Here is a 17,987-nt window from a genome sequence, read left to right on the forward strand (position 1 = left end):
GTCACATATGCATTAATATTAAAAATATTTTGTATGGAGCAGACACAAAAAAAAAAATTTAAGGTGGACACCTTCAGTAAAATGAATAACTAATATAAAGAAATTTGGATTCCATGGTCAGTATAATAAAATTTTAGGGTTGACACCTTCAGTAAAATGAACAACTAGTAAAATTTTAGGATGTACATGCATCCGCCAGTGCTTACATATATTTAAAAGTTATAAAAATTATTAAATTAAGAACTCATAAAGGGACATCAATGAAAAAGAATTGTTAATTTTTAAAAAAATTAAGTTTAAATAACCTTATTTACAGGATTTATTTGGGTTGCTAATGACTAAAAAGATTTTGAATATGTATTATTTTATAACCCTTTCAAACAAGTAAATAAAAAAAATAAAAGTATTCCAAAATGATAAATTAATTTCTTAAATATGAATAAATTTATTTATTTAAAAATTAAAAATTAAATGAAATTAAAATCATAAAATATGATTACATAGTAATATATGTTATAATTACTCTCAACTATTTGACAATAAATATTCAATCATCCCTATTACAATTGCTAGTGCTCGAACTCATGACCTCTAAAAACAACAATAATTCCTTTAACCACTGAGATAAGTTGATTCATGCATAAAATATGATTCGTTAATTATATTAATTAAAAATGATAAATTTAAGTAAATAATCACTCTTCTCTTTTATTATAGTTTAAGTCCTATCATATAATTCTTATCTAGATAATTTTTTTTATTAATTCAATTGTTTTCTATAATGATTAATTATGCTGATAGTATTCAAATATATATTATATATTATGTCAAAAATATTTCTTATATATACTTACGCTAGTGATTATATTACATGTAACTTTAAAATTTTAAATTATAATTCAATATATAATAATTAAATATGTTTGTAATATTTTATTGTATAATATTTTAAAATATTTATTTTAGGCTGAGGTGATATTATCATAATTTTGCATTTAAAATATTGAATTTATTTTTTTAAATTCAATTCTGAATGTTTTAATACAATTATTTTTTTAGGAAAAATTGATTATTACAAATCGTAGTTAAACATGTTGAATTATTTATCAGCTAAGCATTCTTCTTATGGCTAGATCCAATCTCCTAGTCCCTGCAGAAAAGAAAAATAAATTCATGTTTTTCCTTTCGGGAAGGGAGGCTCGAGAGACTTATTGATTGTATTTTTCTCTAGACCTCAGGGAAAAGTATAAAAAAAAAAAAGCTCGAATGGTACGATCCCTCCGCCACCCCAAAATGAAAGGGACGATCTCGTAGTTCTACGTCTGTGAAGATACATTGTTAGGTGCTCCATTTTATTTTTTGATCGAGGTCTAATCTAAACCTGTGCTCAAGAGGTAGCGCTGTCTATACATTGATAAGGGATGTATGGATTATCAAAAAGAGAGGAGCGTGGTCCCTGACTGCTCAGATCCCACGAGAGAATAGAAACTTCCTGTATGGGTAATATCGTCTAATCGACTTCACTATGGTCCCAAAATTATCTACAAGACTACATCCATAATCTAAAAACACAAATGGAAACCGGTTTCATATCAACAAAGTGTACAGTCATTTTTTTAACTTCAAAAATATCCAAATATTCTCCATGTTGAGGAAAAAGAGAAAAAAAGTTGATTGATTTCGGAATTTTTGCAAAAAGACACCTTAATCCAGAATATTTTTCCACCACATCACCAGTTCCCCTACCATTTGCTGCCATTTCTCTCTGTTTCTCGTAACGTTAATGTTCAACCATCCTGTGGAAAGCTGAATTTCTCAAAGTTCTGTTCTCTTCTTTGTTTTTTTTTAATTCGCTGGGTTGATTTGTTTTGTTTAACTATGAATGTTGGTGGTGAGAGCGTGGAGAGTTGAGTGAAGGGAAATTGGACTTTTTTTTTTAAACTTGCGCAGTAAGTTTGTTTTTGTTTGGTTTTTCGATCGGAAGACAGTTGTCAGTTTTATGCAGAGTACAATGTTTCCTTTGATATTGTTATTTTATCTTTTCTGTCGGTGAAGTTTCTTGTTTCCGGATTTCTTCCATTTCAAGCCTTTTCTATATTCTGTTATTACTTGTTCCAGTTCCAGGATTTGATCACTCTTTTCCTCAGCTCCATTCCTTCAAATCTAAATACACTAAGTAATTTCCTTTGCTTTCAGTTCTTTCTTTCTTTTGCTTCTATGTTTTCAATCGGAATTTATATCCTTTAATTATTATGAAACACGTTTTGGTTCTAACATCTTTACCTCTTTGATTTAATCTTACACATTTGAAATGATGAACTTGTCTGGCTTGAAAATACCTTCTCATCTGATTCAAAGGATCTTACTTGTTTGAAACTTTCAGTCCAAAGCATTGGCCTTAAGTTTATCATACATAAGGTATTGGATATGACTCCATTCGTTTATTCTATGCCTTTCCCTTTGTATAAGTTCCAATCGCTGCAAACTCCTGCTTTGAGAATTTTGTAGTCGCAAGCCTTTTTTACCCCGGCTTTATGTTTTGTTTGGTTGCTCAGGAAATGTAGGATCAAAGTAAATTTTAAACCAGAAAAAATAATTGAAATCCGAACAGTGAAGACATTTGGTTTGCTCAAACTCTTGTGTGTTGTCCAATTCCAGACTGAATATATGAGGCAAATCAGACATTGTTTCTGTCTATGATCTTTGAATGACCCTTTAAGGCAATTGAAATTGATGTGAGAATTATTTCCATTTGGGTCCGGAAATCCTTTCAAGAGTAGTATTCCTAACCTGACCTAAATCAGGTGGCTGCAATATGTAGCCTTTAGTCATATGTTATGGGTTTTTGGTCGGAGAAAGGCTGCCATGTCTCTACTTTTTCGCTATAACCGCTTAACTTGGAGTTAAGATGTAAATGTCTCAGTTTGATTCACTGCATATTTTTCTTAACGAATCATTCGGTCGTCTTCTCTCAGCAATGGATCGCCGTTGGCCTTGGAAGAAAAAATCATCTGATAACGCTGCCACTTTATCTCCAGCTGCATCCCATGGCGATCAGGTACTTTTTCCCACCTAACTAAAACACGTCAACACATGGTTGTTCTGAGAATTTTCAGGGCTTTTAATTCATAGTACATTATCTCAATTGGAGCACACATTTGGATCTGCTTATGGTCTAACCGTTGAGCTATTTTATCTTACATCAATTTTGTGGTTTTTTTTAATAGGATTCCTTACAAAAACCAAAGTATGTTCAAAATTCCGTAGAATCGTATTCGTGTCTTACTGGCTTGGAAAATCAAGTGAAAACATACGAGGAACAAGTTCAGGCGTTGGAGAATGAGATAAATGACTTGAATGAAAAACTTTCTGCGGCCAATTCAGAGATCACTGCCAAGGAAGACCTGGTGAAACAGCACACTAAAGTTGCAGAAGAAGCTGTCTCGGGTTAGTATACGTTCAAATGTTCCGAGTCTAATGATCTAATGTAAGACTAAGGTACCTCCGATTAATCCGGCGTTTTCTCTCTACATGTGGTGCTGGTTTTGATGTAGGTTGGGAAAAGGCTGAAGCAGAGGCGTTGGAATTGAAAAATCATCTTGAATCTGTTACCCTTTCAAAGCTCACTGCTGAAGATAAGGCATCACATTTGGATGATGCTCTTAAAGAGTGCATGTGGCAAATCCGTAATCTGAAGGAAGAACACGAGCAGAAATTGCAAGATGTGGTTCTTAGCAAAAACAAGCAGTGCGAAAAGATTAAGCTTGAGCTTGAAGCTAAGATAGCTAATTTAGACCAAGAGCTCCTCAAGGTTGAAGCTGACAATGATGCAATTTCAAGGTCTCTGCAAGAACGTTCTAGCACGCTGATCAAGATTAGTGAAGAAAAGTCACGAGCTGAGGCTGAGATCGAGCTTTTGAAGGGTAACATTGACTCGTGTGAAAGGGAAATAAATTCGCTCAGGTATGAGATTCATGTACTTTCCAAAGAGCTAGAAATTCGTAATGAAGAAAAGAATATGAGCATGAGGTCCGCAGAAGCTGCAAACAAGCAGCATAAGGAGGGTGTCAAAAAGATAGCAAAGCTAGAAGCAGAGTGCCAAAGACTACGTGGTCTTGTGCGGAAAAAGCTGCCGGGCCCTGCTGCACTTGCCCAAATGAAGTTAGAGGTTGAGAGTTTTGAACGGGATTATGGAGATACTCGATTCAAGAGGTCTCCTCTCCGGCATTCTACTCCACACCTGTCCACAGTGACAGATTTTTCCTTTGACAATGCACAGAAATCCCATAAAGAGCATGAGTGTTTTGCAGAACATATATTGGCAATGGAGGAAGAAACAAAGATGCTGAAAGAAGCTTTGGCAATACTTAACAGTGAACTATTGGCTTCTAGGAATCTGTGTGCGAAGACATCTAGCAAGCTCCAAACTTTAGAAGCACAACTTGCCATTAACAACCAACAAAGAAGTCCCTCAAAAGCAATTGTTCAGATTCCTACAGAAGTTTACTCTAGTCAAATCGCTAGCAATCCGCCAAGTATGACTTCTTTGTCTGAATATGGAAACCAGGATGACATAAGCTGTTCCGAATCGTCGGCTATAGCTTTGATATCTGGAGTCTCTCAATTTAAGAAAGAAAATACCACTGAAAGGTCGAACAAAACTGATAGTGCGATGCACCTGGACCTTATGGACGATTTTCTTGAGATGGAGAAGTTGGCTAGTTCTTCAAATGATCCATCTGCAAATGGTGCAATCATTATTTCAGGGTGTACCAATGATAAGATATCTGAAACTGTTGATGGTGATGCTTCAGGAGAGATCTCTTTCAAGGAATATGAAAAGCTGCATGATCCATCACCACCAACAAATCATATACCAGACGCAGACAAATTGTCTGTCTCGAAGCTTCGAGCAAGGCTCTTACAGGTTCTTCAATCAACGTCTAGAGATGCTGATATGCGTAAAATTGTGGAGGACATCAAACGTGCTGTGCACTATGCAAGTGAAACCCTGAATCAGCACTATGTTAATGATGTATCTGATGGCACATGCAATGGGCAGGACTATCTCGGAGATGGTAGCTTAACTGAAGAGAAAAAAATTCCCTTGTCCCCAGGTGATAAGGTGACTTTTGGTACTATGAGTCAAGAATTAGCTATTGCATTTTCTCATATTCATGACTTTGTACGATTCTTGGGAAAACAAGCGAGGGCAATTGATGACATATCTTCTGATGGTAAGGGATTAAACTACAAAATTGATGAGTTCTTGGTTACCTACGGTAAGGCCTTTAGCAGCAAAGTGTGTGTAGATGATTTCGTGTTTGACCTTTCTGCTGTTTTAGCCAAAGCCAGTGAACTAAGATTTAATGTGCTTGGCTACGAGGGTAATGAAGTGGAAATTAGTAGTCCTGATTGCATTGATAAGGTTGCGTTACCAGAGAAAAAGGTAAACCCAAAGGATTCATCAGGTGGAAGCTATCAAAATAACAGTGCCCGCATTTCAAATCCATCCAATCCGGAGGTTCCTGATGATGGAAACATGGCCTTGGAATATCAACCAAAACAATCGAATGAATTCTCTTTTGAAGAGTTCAAGGAATTGAAGTTGGAGAAAGAAAACATGGCAACGGATCTTTCTCGATGCGCTGAAAATCTGGAGATGACCAATTCTCAATTACATGAAACCAAGCAGCTTCTAGCAGAAGCTAAATCTCAATTGGTTAATGCTGAAAGGTCAAACAGCTTGGCTGAGACACAGCTCAAGTGCATGACGGAATCTTATAGATCACTAGAAAAACGTGCAAATGAGTTGGAGACCGAGGTGAACCTTCTCCAGGTAAAAACAGAAGCTCTGGAAAATGAGCTTCAAGATGAAAAGAGATGTCATCATGATGCTTTTGCCAGATGTAAGGAGCTAGAAGAGCAATTGCAAAGGTAAGCATTGGATTCTTTTTGGTACGATGTAGAGTTACTACCAACTAATTGCTGTGTGAGACCGAGTATACGGGACAGTTTATTTATGTAAAATCATGTCTAACGTAACTGTTTTCAATCGGTTTTAGGAAAGAGAAGTGTTCTGTATGTTCTTCAGCAGCAGATAATGACCTCAAGAGCAAGCAGGTGAGGCTATATTTGTTTTTCTTCCCCTTAATATTCTGTTTTCCATCACTTAATTTTCTGCTTTAGTACAAGTCATTCCTCCTCTTAAGTTGTAAATTTTTTCCACAGGAGAAAGAATTAGCTGAGAAACTAGCAGAATGTCAAGGAACCATATTCCTTCTCGGCAAACAGTTGAAAGCTTTCCGTCCTCAGACGGATGTATTGGGATCACCCTACGATGAGAGAAGCCAAAAGGGTGAAAGTTTCGACAACGATGATACCTCTACCAGTGGCATCAACTTTCAGGATTTAAATCAGAAAAAGATGGACAGTGTTGCTGCTGCTTCTGGCATTGGAAGCACAAACGGGGCAGAGTCCCCCGGGCAGTCATTCAGCAGCCCATCCGTCACGGAAGCAAGTCCTTCGAGATCAGAACCCAGGCCTACAATGTCAAGCCCTTCATCTTTGTCTTCTACCCCAACTCCGGAGAAACATTCACGAGGCTTTACCAGATTCTTTTCCTCCAAAGGGAAGAATAGTCATTAATCCTGAGAATTATTGGCATAAAACTCGTTGATCCAAGAGGTCTCTTGATAAATAGTTGGAGGAATTGAAATCGTTTCTTAGGTTCCGTGTTATTATTGTTCTTCTTTTAAGGCTAAACTCTCGAGATAACGTTCTCGAACAAATTATTTCACGAGATAATGTTCTCTCAAGATTAATTGCTCAAATAGGATGAAATCTACAGTGTTGACCATAGGTCGCCATGTCATCCGGGCGACCTACTAGGTCGTCATGTCTTCCCAGCAAGCTATGAGAGAGATTGCATGTGTCATGCACGTTCCAACACGCTGAGCATCCGAGGCCATTCGACCGAGAGCATCCGACCGAGGCCATCCGAGCGAGCTATGCGAGGGCATCCGAGGGCAAGAGGAATCACGCGAGGAGCAGGAGGGAGTGCATGGCGACCTACAAGGTCGCCAGGAGTGCATGGCGACCTACAAGATTGCCCGGAGTACATGGCGACCTACAAGGTCGCCCGGAGGGCATGGCGACCTATGCTTGGGGACGTGCATGGTTGGCCACGTAGTAGGTCGCCCGGAAGGGCGACTTACGGCCAACACTGGATTTCACCCTATTTGAGCAATTAATCTTGGGAGAGCATTATCTCGTGAAATAATTTGTTCGAGAACGTTATCTCGAGAGTTTAGCCCTTCTAACTCTTCAATTTCTCAGTGTAATTGTTTATTGAATGTGTGATAGCTTTGAGTTTGAGGTTTTATTCAAGAGAAAATAACCTCATTGACCAAAAATGCCTTATAATATACGATTTTAACCAACTTTTTTTGGATTTACCAAAATGACCAACTAAATCGCAATGCGATCGATAATTCGCAACGCGATTTCCGGTATCGCAAAATAGTTTCCAGATTCGCAACACGAACTTCGACTATCGCAATGCGAACTTCGACTATCACAATGCGAATATGTAAATCGCAATGCGATAGTCAACTAGCGCAATGCGAACTTGGACTATCGCAACGCGAACTTCGACTATCGTAATGCGAATATGTAAATCGCAATGCGATAGTCGACTATCACAATGCGAACTTGGACTATCGCAATGCGAACTTGTAAATCGTAATGCGATAGCCGAAGTTCGCGTTGCGATAGTCCAAGTTCGCGTTGCGATAGTCCAAGTTCGCATTGCGATAGTCGAAGTTCGCGTTACGATTTACATATTCGCATTGCGATAGTCGAAGTTCGCGTTGCGATAGTCCAAAATCGCAACGACTGGTGGTATTGCATTTGTTTCTTAAGAATTTTCTCTAAAAAGATAGTATTCGCGTGGACGTGTCGAAGACACGTATTACCACGACCACGACCACGACGAAACGAGACGGCGGCGGCGCGCGAGAGTCCCCCTTGTTCTCTATCACTCAACAAGGAAGTGGGAAAGCCAAGCCTTAAATACCATTCTCAATAGTGTTTCCAATACTATGTGGGATTGAACATTATCAACACTTGTTTCCAATACAATGTGATTATTCAGGAAACAATTAACAATCATGCACCTTAAAACAACTGAATCAACAACCAATTGCATTAGTATTATACGATTAAATATGCCATAATTAAAAGTCAATCTACAATCAATCGCGATTATTGCAATTTTAAGCAAAACATTCAAAAATAATATTACTATTTAAGGCTCAATCCCACATAGTATTGGGAACAAGTGTTGGTAATGCTCAATCCCACATAGTATTGGAAACACTATTGGGAATGGTATTTAAGGCTTGGTTTTCCCACTTCCTTGTTGAGTGATAGAGAACAAGGGGGACTCTCGCTCGCCGCCGGCGCCGCCGTCCCGTCCCGTGGTCGTGGTAATACGTGTCTTCGACACGTCCGCGCGAATACTATCTTTTTAGAGAAAATTCTTAAGAAACAAATGCAATACCGTCATTGCGATTTTGGACTATCGCAACGAACTTGGACTATCACAACGAATTTGGAATAAATCGCAACGCGAACTTCGACTATCGCAACGAACTTGGAATAAATCGCAACGCGAACTTCGACTATCGCAATGCGAATATGTAAATCGCAATGCGATAGTCGAAGTTCGCGTTGTGAATCTGGAAACTGATTTGCGATACCGGAGATCGCGTTGCGAATTATCAATCGCATTGCGATTTAGTTGGTCATTTTGGCAAATCCAAAAAAAGTTGGTTAAAATCGTATATTATAAGGCATTTTTGGTCACTGAGGTTATTTTCTCTTTATTAAACCATAATATTTAAAAGGGTAAACTCCAAGTTTATAACCCAAACTATCACTTTTGTTTTGTTTTTATATTTTATTTCAAAATCATATTATCTAAACTTTATTTTGTTCAAAAATTACATCTAACATTTAGTTTATATTTCATTTTGGTATCTCATTGTCAAAAATTTAATAATGATGATGTATCATCATTACAAAAAACAAATGCTTATGTTAATTTTTTAATGGTGGGAGTATCATAATGAAATCTAAACTAAACATTAAGTAAATTTTTTTAAAATAAATAAAATTTAAGTACTAAAACGTAGTAAAAGGAATAATTTATCCTATTTAAAATATTATTTCGTTTGATGATTTTAAGCAACAAAAGAACTGAGAAGTGAAACATATAATTTTTTTCTGGGTTAACTATATAATTAATCACTTTCGTTTATGTTTTGTCCAATTTTATTAATTGATTTTAAAAAACATAATATAATCAATTTCGTTTTTATTTGATTAAGATGTAGTCATTGAGAGTTAGTTTTCTTTTAACAAATTGTTGATTTGACAGAAAATATATAAAATTAAAAAGGGTAAACTATACAAATGGTAATTAATATTTGAATAAATTTTTATTTTTCTGCTAAAGTTTTTAAAATAAAAAATTGATCGACACCATTTTCTGATATATGTCCCTCTAAGAGGTTTCTTCATCCCCGAATGCCCAGAAAAATATAAGTCATGAAAAAGAAAGAAAGAAAATACACCTTTGAATTGAAAATTTTTCAAACTTTCCCACCCTTGAATTCTTGTCTCCATCATTATGAAATACTTCATCAAATTTCTATAACCCATTTTTCTAGGTTAATAGATGACGGAGATAGATAATAGAAGAATCATAAGAAATTATTTGATGATTTAGTGACCAATTTGTTAATTTTAAAATTTTAGTGGTAAAACAAAAATTTACTCAAATATTAGTGACTGTTTATATAGTTTAACCTTTTTAATTTTATATTCATCGTAACGCATCATCAATCCTTCAAAAATCTAATGATAATTAACTCTCAGTTGACCACATCTTAGTTAAATAGAAACGAAAGTAATTACATCTTAATTAAATAAAAAAGAAAATGACTAAATATTATGTTTTTTGAATTCAGTGACAAAAGTTAGATAAAACATAAACAAAATTGATCAATTATGTATTTAACCCTTTTTTTTCTCTAAATTGTGTCTTCATCGACAGAGAGACTCCATTATTATCCCGCCTTCCAGTCAAATTTATGAAGTGTTTTGTCGACAAAAGTGTTAACAGACAATTAATACGAAGATTTAGTAAGCTTTATTGCAAACCCAAATGAGTCGGATAATCCATGGATGAGAGAGATTCCGTCCCCGTCTGTCCTCTTGGGCTCGCACTTCAAGATTCCAGTTCAGCATTGCTCAATTGTTGACAGCTAAAGCAACGGCCAATGGGCATAGACAACTTGCACCGAAACTCCGTAAAGTGCAAAAAAAGAAGGAAAGAAAGAAGCAAAAGCAGGCGTGCAACCAACAAGTATTTATTCAAACTTGTTTTGGTTTTGATCGCTTTCATTTAGTTTTAAAAAGTACATTGTTAAGTATTAGAATCTTAATCCTGCCATGGATGTATCATACACATATGCCTGCTTGTTTTCAATCTTTGAGCTGTTAATTAGAACACTCCAATTCCGGGAGACAGAAAAGTGCAGCAACCCCAACAAAGGCCTTTTCTTTGTGTTGGTCGAAACAATCATATATCCACCAATAGGAGGACACAGACTTAGAATAAGGCATGTTCCGTTTCCTCGCAAGATATTTTGTTGGAAGGATGTTTTTGAACCATCCTTGTTGGTAGGAATGGGAGGCTTTTTCCATGGTGTATGGATGGATGGATGAAAAAAAAACCCTTCAAAAATCCTACATATCGTTGAACCAATTACACAGCATGTCAGGCCTACACCTGCAGGATACAGTGCTGCCCACCTCCCAACTTAAGTGGCTGCCTTTCCCTGCCCTAAAGCTCTGACTTGCTACAATTTTAGAATACTTTTAGAAACACAACAGAAATCAGTGAAATAATTACAACATCGAGGGGAGAAGCCAACATCAAAACAATGTGGCGGCGGCGATGGATCCACCAAAATAATATCAGCCATCCACGCAAACTTTGTTTCTAAATCTAGGTTTACAAGGCCTTTATTTATCCACGTCATTATGATTGAATTTTGAAACTCCTCCTTTTACTTGCATATTCTCTTAATTTGAACTGAAAAATAGCATTTTCTTTAATTATTTTGATCTTATATTTTTTGAACACTTCTTAAATTATATATATACACACCCATATATATATATATATATATATATATATATGTTTTATTTAATATTAGTTGACTCTATTCCCATATGTAATGGGGTGAGGGGGAAGTAAGGTAGTAGACTGCCCCCAACGCCAGGTTGAGAGCAGCTTTCGTGGAAAACCTCCGGCAGTCAGAATCATGAATTGCCCACCGTAGAACTCGATCCCACGACCACAAGGTTAAGAGCCTAGCGCTCTACCAACTGACTTTATTCCTTCTCGTAGCTTGCTATCGTTGATTTATGTGTATCATTCTTTTCATGTTCCATCTTTTTAAATTTAGTCGGGTCTTACGTTTCTGTCTATATGCAGAGATTTTTACGCAGGGATTTATTTGCAGGGATTACTTCCCATTACATATGCGCATATGAAGAATGTATATAAAGATTGTTCAACTATATATTTATTTATACATGCATTGTATTTTATCTTTATTTTTAATTTTCTGACTGCCGGAGGTCTTCCACGGAAACTGCTCTCAACATGGCGTTGGGAGCAGCCTACTACCCTACCCCCTTACCCCATTACATATGGGAATAGGGTTTTGTTGTTGTTGTTTTATTTAATATTTTTTCAGTTTCGTTTTTGAAAATTTCAAAATGAAACTCGTTATTTCATGAAAGATTTTCGATTTTTTCATTCATCTAAAACATATCACATGAAATAAAAATATATATATAATAGCTTAGTTTTTAATTGAATCATAAAAAGAACTCATAAAAAAATGTTCGTATAAAACTTTTATAGACTCATATCCCTAACTTGTTGCAGTTCCTCATTTCGGATAGCCAATCCTGCCATTTCATCTTATACCCGCCATCACCACAAGTCTTTGATTCTTGTAAAGAGAGAAAATTATGAATAAATCAAAATTTATGCCAGGAAAAAAAAGCAATTTTATAATAGAGTTTATAATTTGATTCTTAGGATTTTATAAAAAATATCAAATTAATTTAAAATAAAAATTATATAAAAATTATCAAATTAATTTTAAAATAAAAAAATTAATTTTTCATTAAATAAAAAAGAAAAAGTACAATTAAGACTACACAAATTAATATGGAATCCAAAGGACGTGAAGGAAATAAAATCAAAACCATTCATTGAATACATGCTTCTTCTTCTTAAAAAATCTAATAACTATCAATAATCTCATCTTCTTCTTCTTCTTTTTTAAAAAAACTAGACACAATATTGATGTTAACATGAAGATTAAAAGAATCAATCTGATAGGTTGCTCCACGAACGATTCTGGACGTATCGATAACCAATCGTAAAAGGTATCTAACTATAAAAGATCATCGACCTTTATTAATCAGGAGATGTGTCGTTTAGAGTGCAACATGAAACGTCAAACTATCATAACAATAAAAAAAATCATGTCATAAAAACATACAAAATCAAAACATTTTAACCTACTTGCATGGATGATTAGGTATTATAATAATAAATTCCGTAACACTCAACCAACCGCATAGATGAAGCCTAGTCTCATAAACAAAACTATTTACATCAACCAACCACACTGCAGAAGTACGTATAAGAGTAAACTATACCATTACTAAATATATTCAAATTTCAAGTGATTAATATTTGATCATCAAAATGATTTTCAAAATAATCGAATTCCAATCGATAAAAAAGAATTGAATTCAGTTCACTTCTGTAATGAGAGTCAAAAGGCAGAAACAGCTTGAAAGTGGCATCGGTTGATGTCTGTCTATTACCATCTAGGGATCGTAGTGTCTGGTCAATAATGCACGGTAGTAGAGTAATTTTTAAAAGGTGGTCCAATGCAACAAATATAATAAAACAATTTTAAAAATATTGAGATTTTACATATTTTAGAGGATGGACCAGAAACGAGGGGAATGCATTGTAACGGGACACCTTAAGCATGAGAATATGATCTTGACATTGTGGTACTGTGTTATATCTGTACAAAGTTTCATCTGCAATCCTAACCGTTAGGTCATGAGTCATTACTTAACAGCAGATATGCATATAATATACCAGATTTCTTCTTTGTGGGCAATATAGATCGACGTTGAACGCTGATTTTTGTTTAAACAGAAGATGTACAGATCAAATGATCTTCATACAATTAGGATTGCAAGTTGGAAAACCAGAAACGAGAATCGATCAAAACTAGCTAACCTAAACTTGTGCGGTAACAAAACAAATCAAGTTGTTACCTTTGCTTTTAGCTTTTTAATTTGGTTTCATGATCTCTGCCAAAACATTCCAATGACATCTGTCTGTCTGTTGGTTATAGTTATTTTAACAGTCGTTAACGGCTTAACTGTTGAGTGTTAAGTTAACCAGAAACATAAAATAAACAAGGAACCCAAGAGCAGGAGACAAAACCCTGGAAACTGGCGGTCTCGTGCCTGATCCTGAAAAGAGAGAATCGAGAGAGCATCCGAGAACCAAGATGCAAAGAAAATAAAAAAAAATACAAGGAAAACAAGATAGGGGAGCCAATGGGTAACGCCAAATATCCTTGATATTAGTTCCCTTCCCTCACAGGGTACATTGGCAGTTGATATACAAGTCTAAAACCCGCATACATTAAATAATATTTATGGGGTTTCGTGTTAGAGTTAAAAAAGCGAAAAAGAAGACAATGAGATACTTCGAACCAGAGAAGCAATGAAGCAGCTTCATCTTAATCGTATTATTATTCCCTCAAAGCATTTTTCATATATATATCAGCTGAGCATGGATGTCAGAGACTGGAAAACATCTTCTTCACAAGGAATGGTTAGTCCCCTCTCGTGCACAAACCCAAATTCTTCCTCAGCTTGATGAAGCAAGCTTTGAAACTCGGTTCGATTCAAGAAAGAGATGGGAACAATGTATCTGCTTCTGTTTTCACCTACATACACCGCAAAATGGCCTTTCGGGACATCCAAAGGAAGTCGTCCTTCCTCATCGACGTAGCTTTGTTTCTTCCCTAAGCTGGAGCACCTTTTCAGGATTTGCTTTATAACTGCTGTTTGACCCAACTTGTTTGATTTCCTGATAGCCATAATTGCTTGCGTAAAAATTATGGGGGTTTAGATTTGAGAGGAATATTGGAGAAAGAGAGACGAGTTTAGAGAGTTGTGATGAAGGTTGAAAGGGAGGGGATATGTATGCACATATGTTTATATGGTTAGGTAATACCGTAATAGAGTTTGAAAAGGATGGAAATAAAGACATGTGAGGTTGTGGCCTTGTGGGGACAACGAACAGACCACGGGTGTTTTTGGGGTTTGTGCGAGTGAGCCAACAGGACATCCCTCAACCCAACCTCATTGGGATTACCCCCAACTTGTTTTGCTGTTGCCCTCCCGAAGGACACCATGGTCCATCTCTCGTGCTTCAACCTTCCCTGTTTTCAGCGCCGATCCACCTTACATTTAGACTGAGAAATTGTAAATTCTAAAATTTGATTTCTTTAATTAATTGTTTATTTTATTAGTTGTACTTATTTTAAAATTTTATTTGTTTCTATTTATTTTTATGTTGTTAATATACCTAGATCTATCTTAAAAAAATTTCTGAATCTATTGATGTCTGTTTTATTGTTGTTTATTACTTGGGGATTGGTGCGGAGTTTCAATGAATGTCGGGAACTCCCAACCTTAGCTGCCGATGTGCTATAGCAAACTGGTTTACCAAAATTGAAGAATACTTTTTGATGTACACGCATTCTACAAAACGCCTTAGCAATTAAAAAGAAGGGTGAGATTGGGAGCACAGAAACGGCCACACTGGACCGTGTGGTGTTGAAAGATACGGGCAGATGAAGAGAGAAGACATTGCCTGTCCCTAACGTAATCCCCAAATACTAGTAAAAACTTTGAGTAGCACGTGTGGTTGTTCGATATAATTTGAGCACATGTGAATCTGATATTATCATTCTTCCAATTGCATTTAATCATGCATCAAGAAAATAACCAGAAAGAGTTTCTTTTTGTGGAAGTTCTATTGGTATATGAAAATTTATGGACTTTGGTAAAGGTGGTCCTTGAGCTAGGCTAGCAGATCGAACAACCACTTATTAGCATACTCATAATCAGATCATAAATTTTAACTTAAATAATAACAACTTTCTCTTCTATACCAACCCTTCCTTAACACCCATGGCACGACACTCTCTCCCCCCCCCCCCTAATTTCCCCATGTTCTAAGGTCCAGAAAGAGCCACAGGTGGTCGCAGTTTCTTCCCCCACGTCATGCCCAGTTTAATGCTTTGTTACGGGAACGTACGTCTTGCACTGTCCTGTACCCTTTTGGAAATCTTCCGTTCCATTTTAACCAAAAAGTGCATGTAGCTAATGTCATCATTAGTAGTGATGTTTTTACTTGGTAGCTATGGCATTAACTATGTACCAGTACATCGATCGTACCTGAATACCTGAATTTGGTTGTTTAATTAATGTTCAAGACAAATATCGTGTATGCATACCTGTATAATCTCCTCGTATTCCCAACTTCCCCGAACAAGCTTCTGCTTCTGTATAATTTAATATTTAGTCGGTGTACCTATTTAACAGCAGTATAACAAGGGTGGATGTGGGGTGAATCTGATCATAATAACTGATAGTAATTCGTCAACAGATTCGACGGATTGCATTGAAGGGCTTGTACTCGAAAAGAAGGCAGAACTCATTGGCCACACCGTGTTCTGTGATAGAAATTAATTTGTTTACTGAATGGAAGATGAAAACTTGACAGCAGATACTGATACTAAGGTGGGTCCAAAATATTCCACCGAAAGCACAGAGCGAGAGATGGTGACTATTTTCATTAAGGTTTGAGGCAGGCAAATATTAAATCTCGGGTGGATGAAAATGACTTAACGTAAGGTCAAATACATTAAGGTCATGTTAGGTTTTGCACTCCAAGAACTTCTCAAGACGAAACAGTGAGGTCCATCTGATATCAGCTCAAAACTCATAATTATATGTGAATGCAAGAACTATTGAACTGTGTTCGTTACCAGATATTATCTGCTTCTGGCATTTGAAGGTTTGCCTCACGGTTTGAGGTGACCGTTTACCTGCGAAGTGCCCATACAAGCAAATTGCAGGGAAAAAGGATGGACCGTTTACTAGCAGCAATTACAAGCATGTTCCAAACCGCCAAGAAAAAGCAAGACACCAACTTCACAATTTCACAATCGCTATAAGTTATGACCGTGACCAGAATTCATAAAACATCTTACATTTCAACTGCGGATTTCATGAAATGTAGTTCTATGCTATGCTGCACTGATACGGGGAAGGGAAACGACAATTTCTAAAATTACAGGGTTCGAGAACGACAAGAGTACGACATATAAAAAAATTTAAAATTATAAATAGGAGTAAAAAGTCAGAAATAAAGTCAATATTTTATAGAAAATTTAAAAATAATATTCATAAGTAAATCACAATATTAAAGCATCAAAACTCAAATCACAATATTAAAATATCAAATATCAAGATTCAAATCACAATATTAATTCTAAAACATTAAAATCCATAAATAAATCATAATATCAAGTCTTGGTACCACTTTGAGATGTCATATTTAAATTAAATTATTATGTGTACATTAAAAAAAACAACTCAATTGAGTTTAAATATCATGCATCAATTGAATGTAATTGAAAACAAAGCACGCTCCTTAACGTTTACATGGTTTTAGTAAAGCCTAGCTCCTAAACCAATAAACGAAGAGATCAAATAAACATAGTGCAACATATGAAATAAACCGACTTCAAGACTAAAGATAGTGCAACATGTGGGAGGTTCTACTGTGAGTCAGATTAATATACGTCTAAAAATCAGCGTGACTGATTAAATAGGTGACCAATTAAAAGCTCTATCGAAAATGTTATATGTTTTCACCGGAAATTTTATTTGTGTTAGTAATAATAATGGTAATAATATGGAATATTATCGTCGTATGTAAAATGCGCCAAAAAATATTGAATTTAACATAACCGGTTAATTATTGGAAACATTATCAACCATAATAACATAACAAGTAGCGCTTATGTAACGTAATAAGTAGCGCCTTTTTAAAGTTGATGGGGACTTAGAAATCCGACAATAACAAAATAGATTAATTACTTAATTTGTTATCAATATTATCGACATATTTGGTATGGCCTAAAATGTTACTAAAGTTTAAGCTTTGGAACCTTAAAAATCTGACGATAACAAAACATGTTAATTACTAGAAACATTATCAACTATAATAACATAACAAGTAGCGTTTATTTAATATAATAAGTAGCGTCTGTTTAAAGCTGACGGGGCCTTAGAAATCCGACGATAACAAAATAGGTTTGTAACACCCCAACCCATACCCGACCTGGATACGAGTCCGAGATGTCACATTGACATTTTCAAAACCTTTATTCTTGTAAAATAACTGGACATTTGAATTGATGTTAAGAAAATACAATCATGTATTATTCAATTATGTTTGGTATAAAATTTGGAGATAAAAACGTGTTTATGAACGGTGAAATACTATATGAACAGTAATACAGTAACCTGCTACAGTGATTTTCGTAAATTGTACATAACACTCGTAAAAATTTAACAGTTCATTTCTTTGCATTTGTACTTATATAAATATGTTTAGAATATTACAAAACTCGATCAGAGCATAAATACCTAATTTACCTACTTTATTTACATGCCAACCTATTTATCACATAATAATACATACTGTGTAATTTACTTCT

The 17,987-nt window shown here is 35.6% G+C and overlaps 2 protein-coding genes across 2 annotated transcripts; one reads left to right on the forward strand and one right to left on the reverse strand.

Moving 5' to 3' along the window:
* Positions 1–2,748: 2,748 nt before the first annotated feature.
* Positions 2,749–6,759, forward strand: LOC120216690 (filament-like plant protein 4). The gene is made up of 5 exons (XM_039214043.1): positions 2,749–3,058; positions 3,228–3,447; positions 3,555–5,937; positions 6,066–6,123; positions 6,232–6,759. Exons 1-5 carry the CDS (start codon positions 2,915–2,917, stop codon positions 6,646–6,648), a joined length of 3,222 nt encoding a protein of 1,073 aa, XP_039069974.1. The 5' UTR covers positions 2,749–2,914; the 3' UTR covers positions 6,649–6,759.
* Positions 6,760–13,968: 7,209 nt separating this feature from the next.
* LOC120216778 (auxin-responsive protein SAUR50-like) lies at positions 13,969–14,321 on the reverse strand. The gene has a single exon (XM_039214110.1). It carries the CDS (start codon positions 14,287–14,289, stop codon positions 13,969–13,971), a length of 321 nt encoding a protein of 106 aa, XP_039070041.1. The 5' UTR covers positions 14,290–14,321.
* Positions 14,322–17,987: the final 3,666 nt, after the last annotated feature.

Source organism: Hibiscus syriacus, unplaced genomic scaffold (genome assembly GCF_006381635.1).
Source record: "Hibiscus syriacus cultivar Baekdansim isolate YM2019G1 unplaced genomic scaffold, ASM638163v2 tig00110163_pilon, whole genome shotgun sequence".
Taxonomy (NCBI): Eukaryota; Viridiplantae; Streptophyta; class Magnoliopsida; order Malvales; family Malvaceae; genus Hibiscus; species Hibiscus syriacus.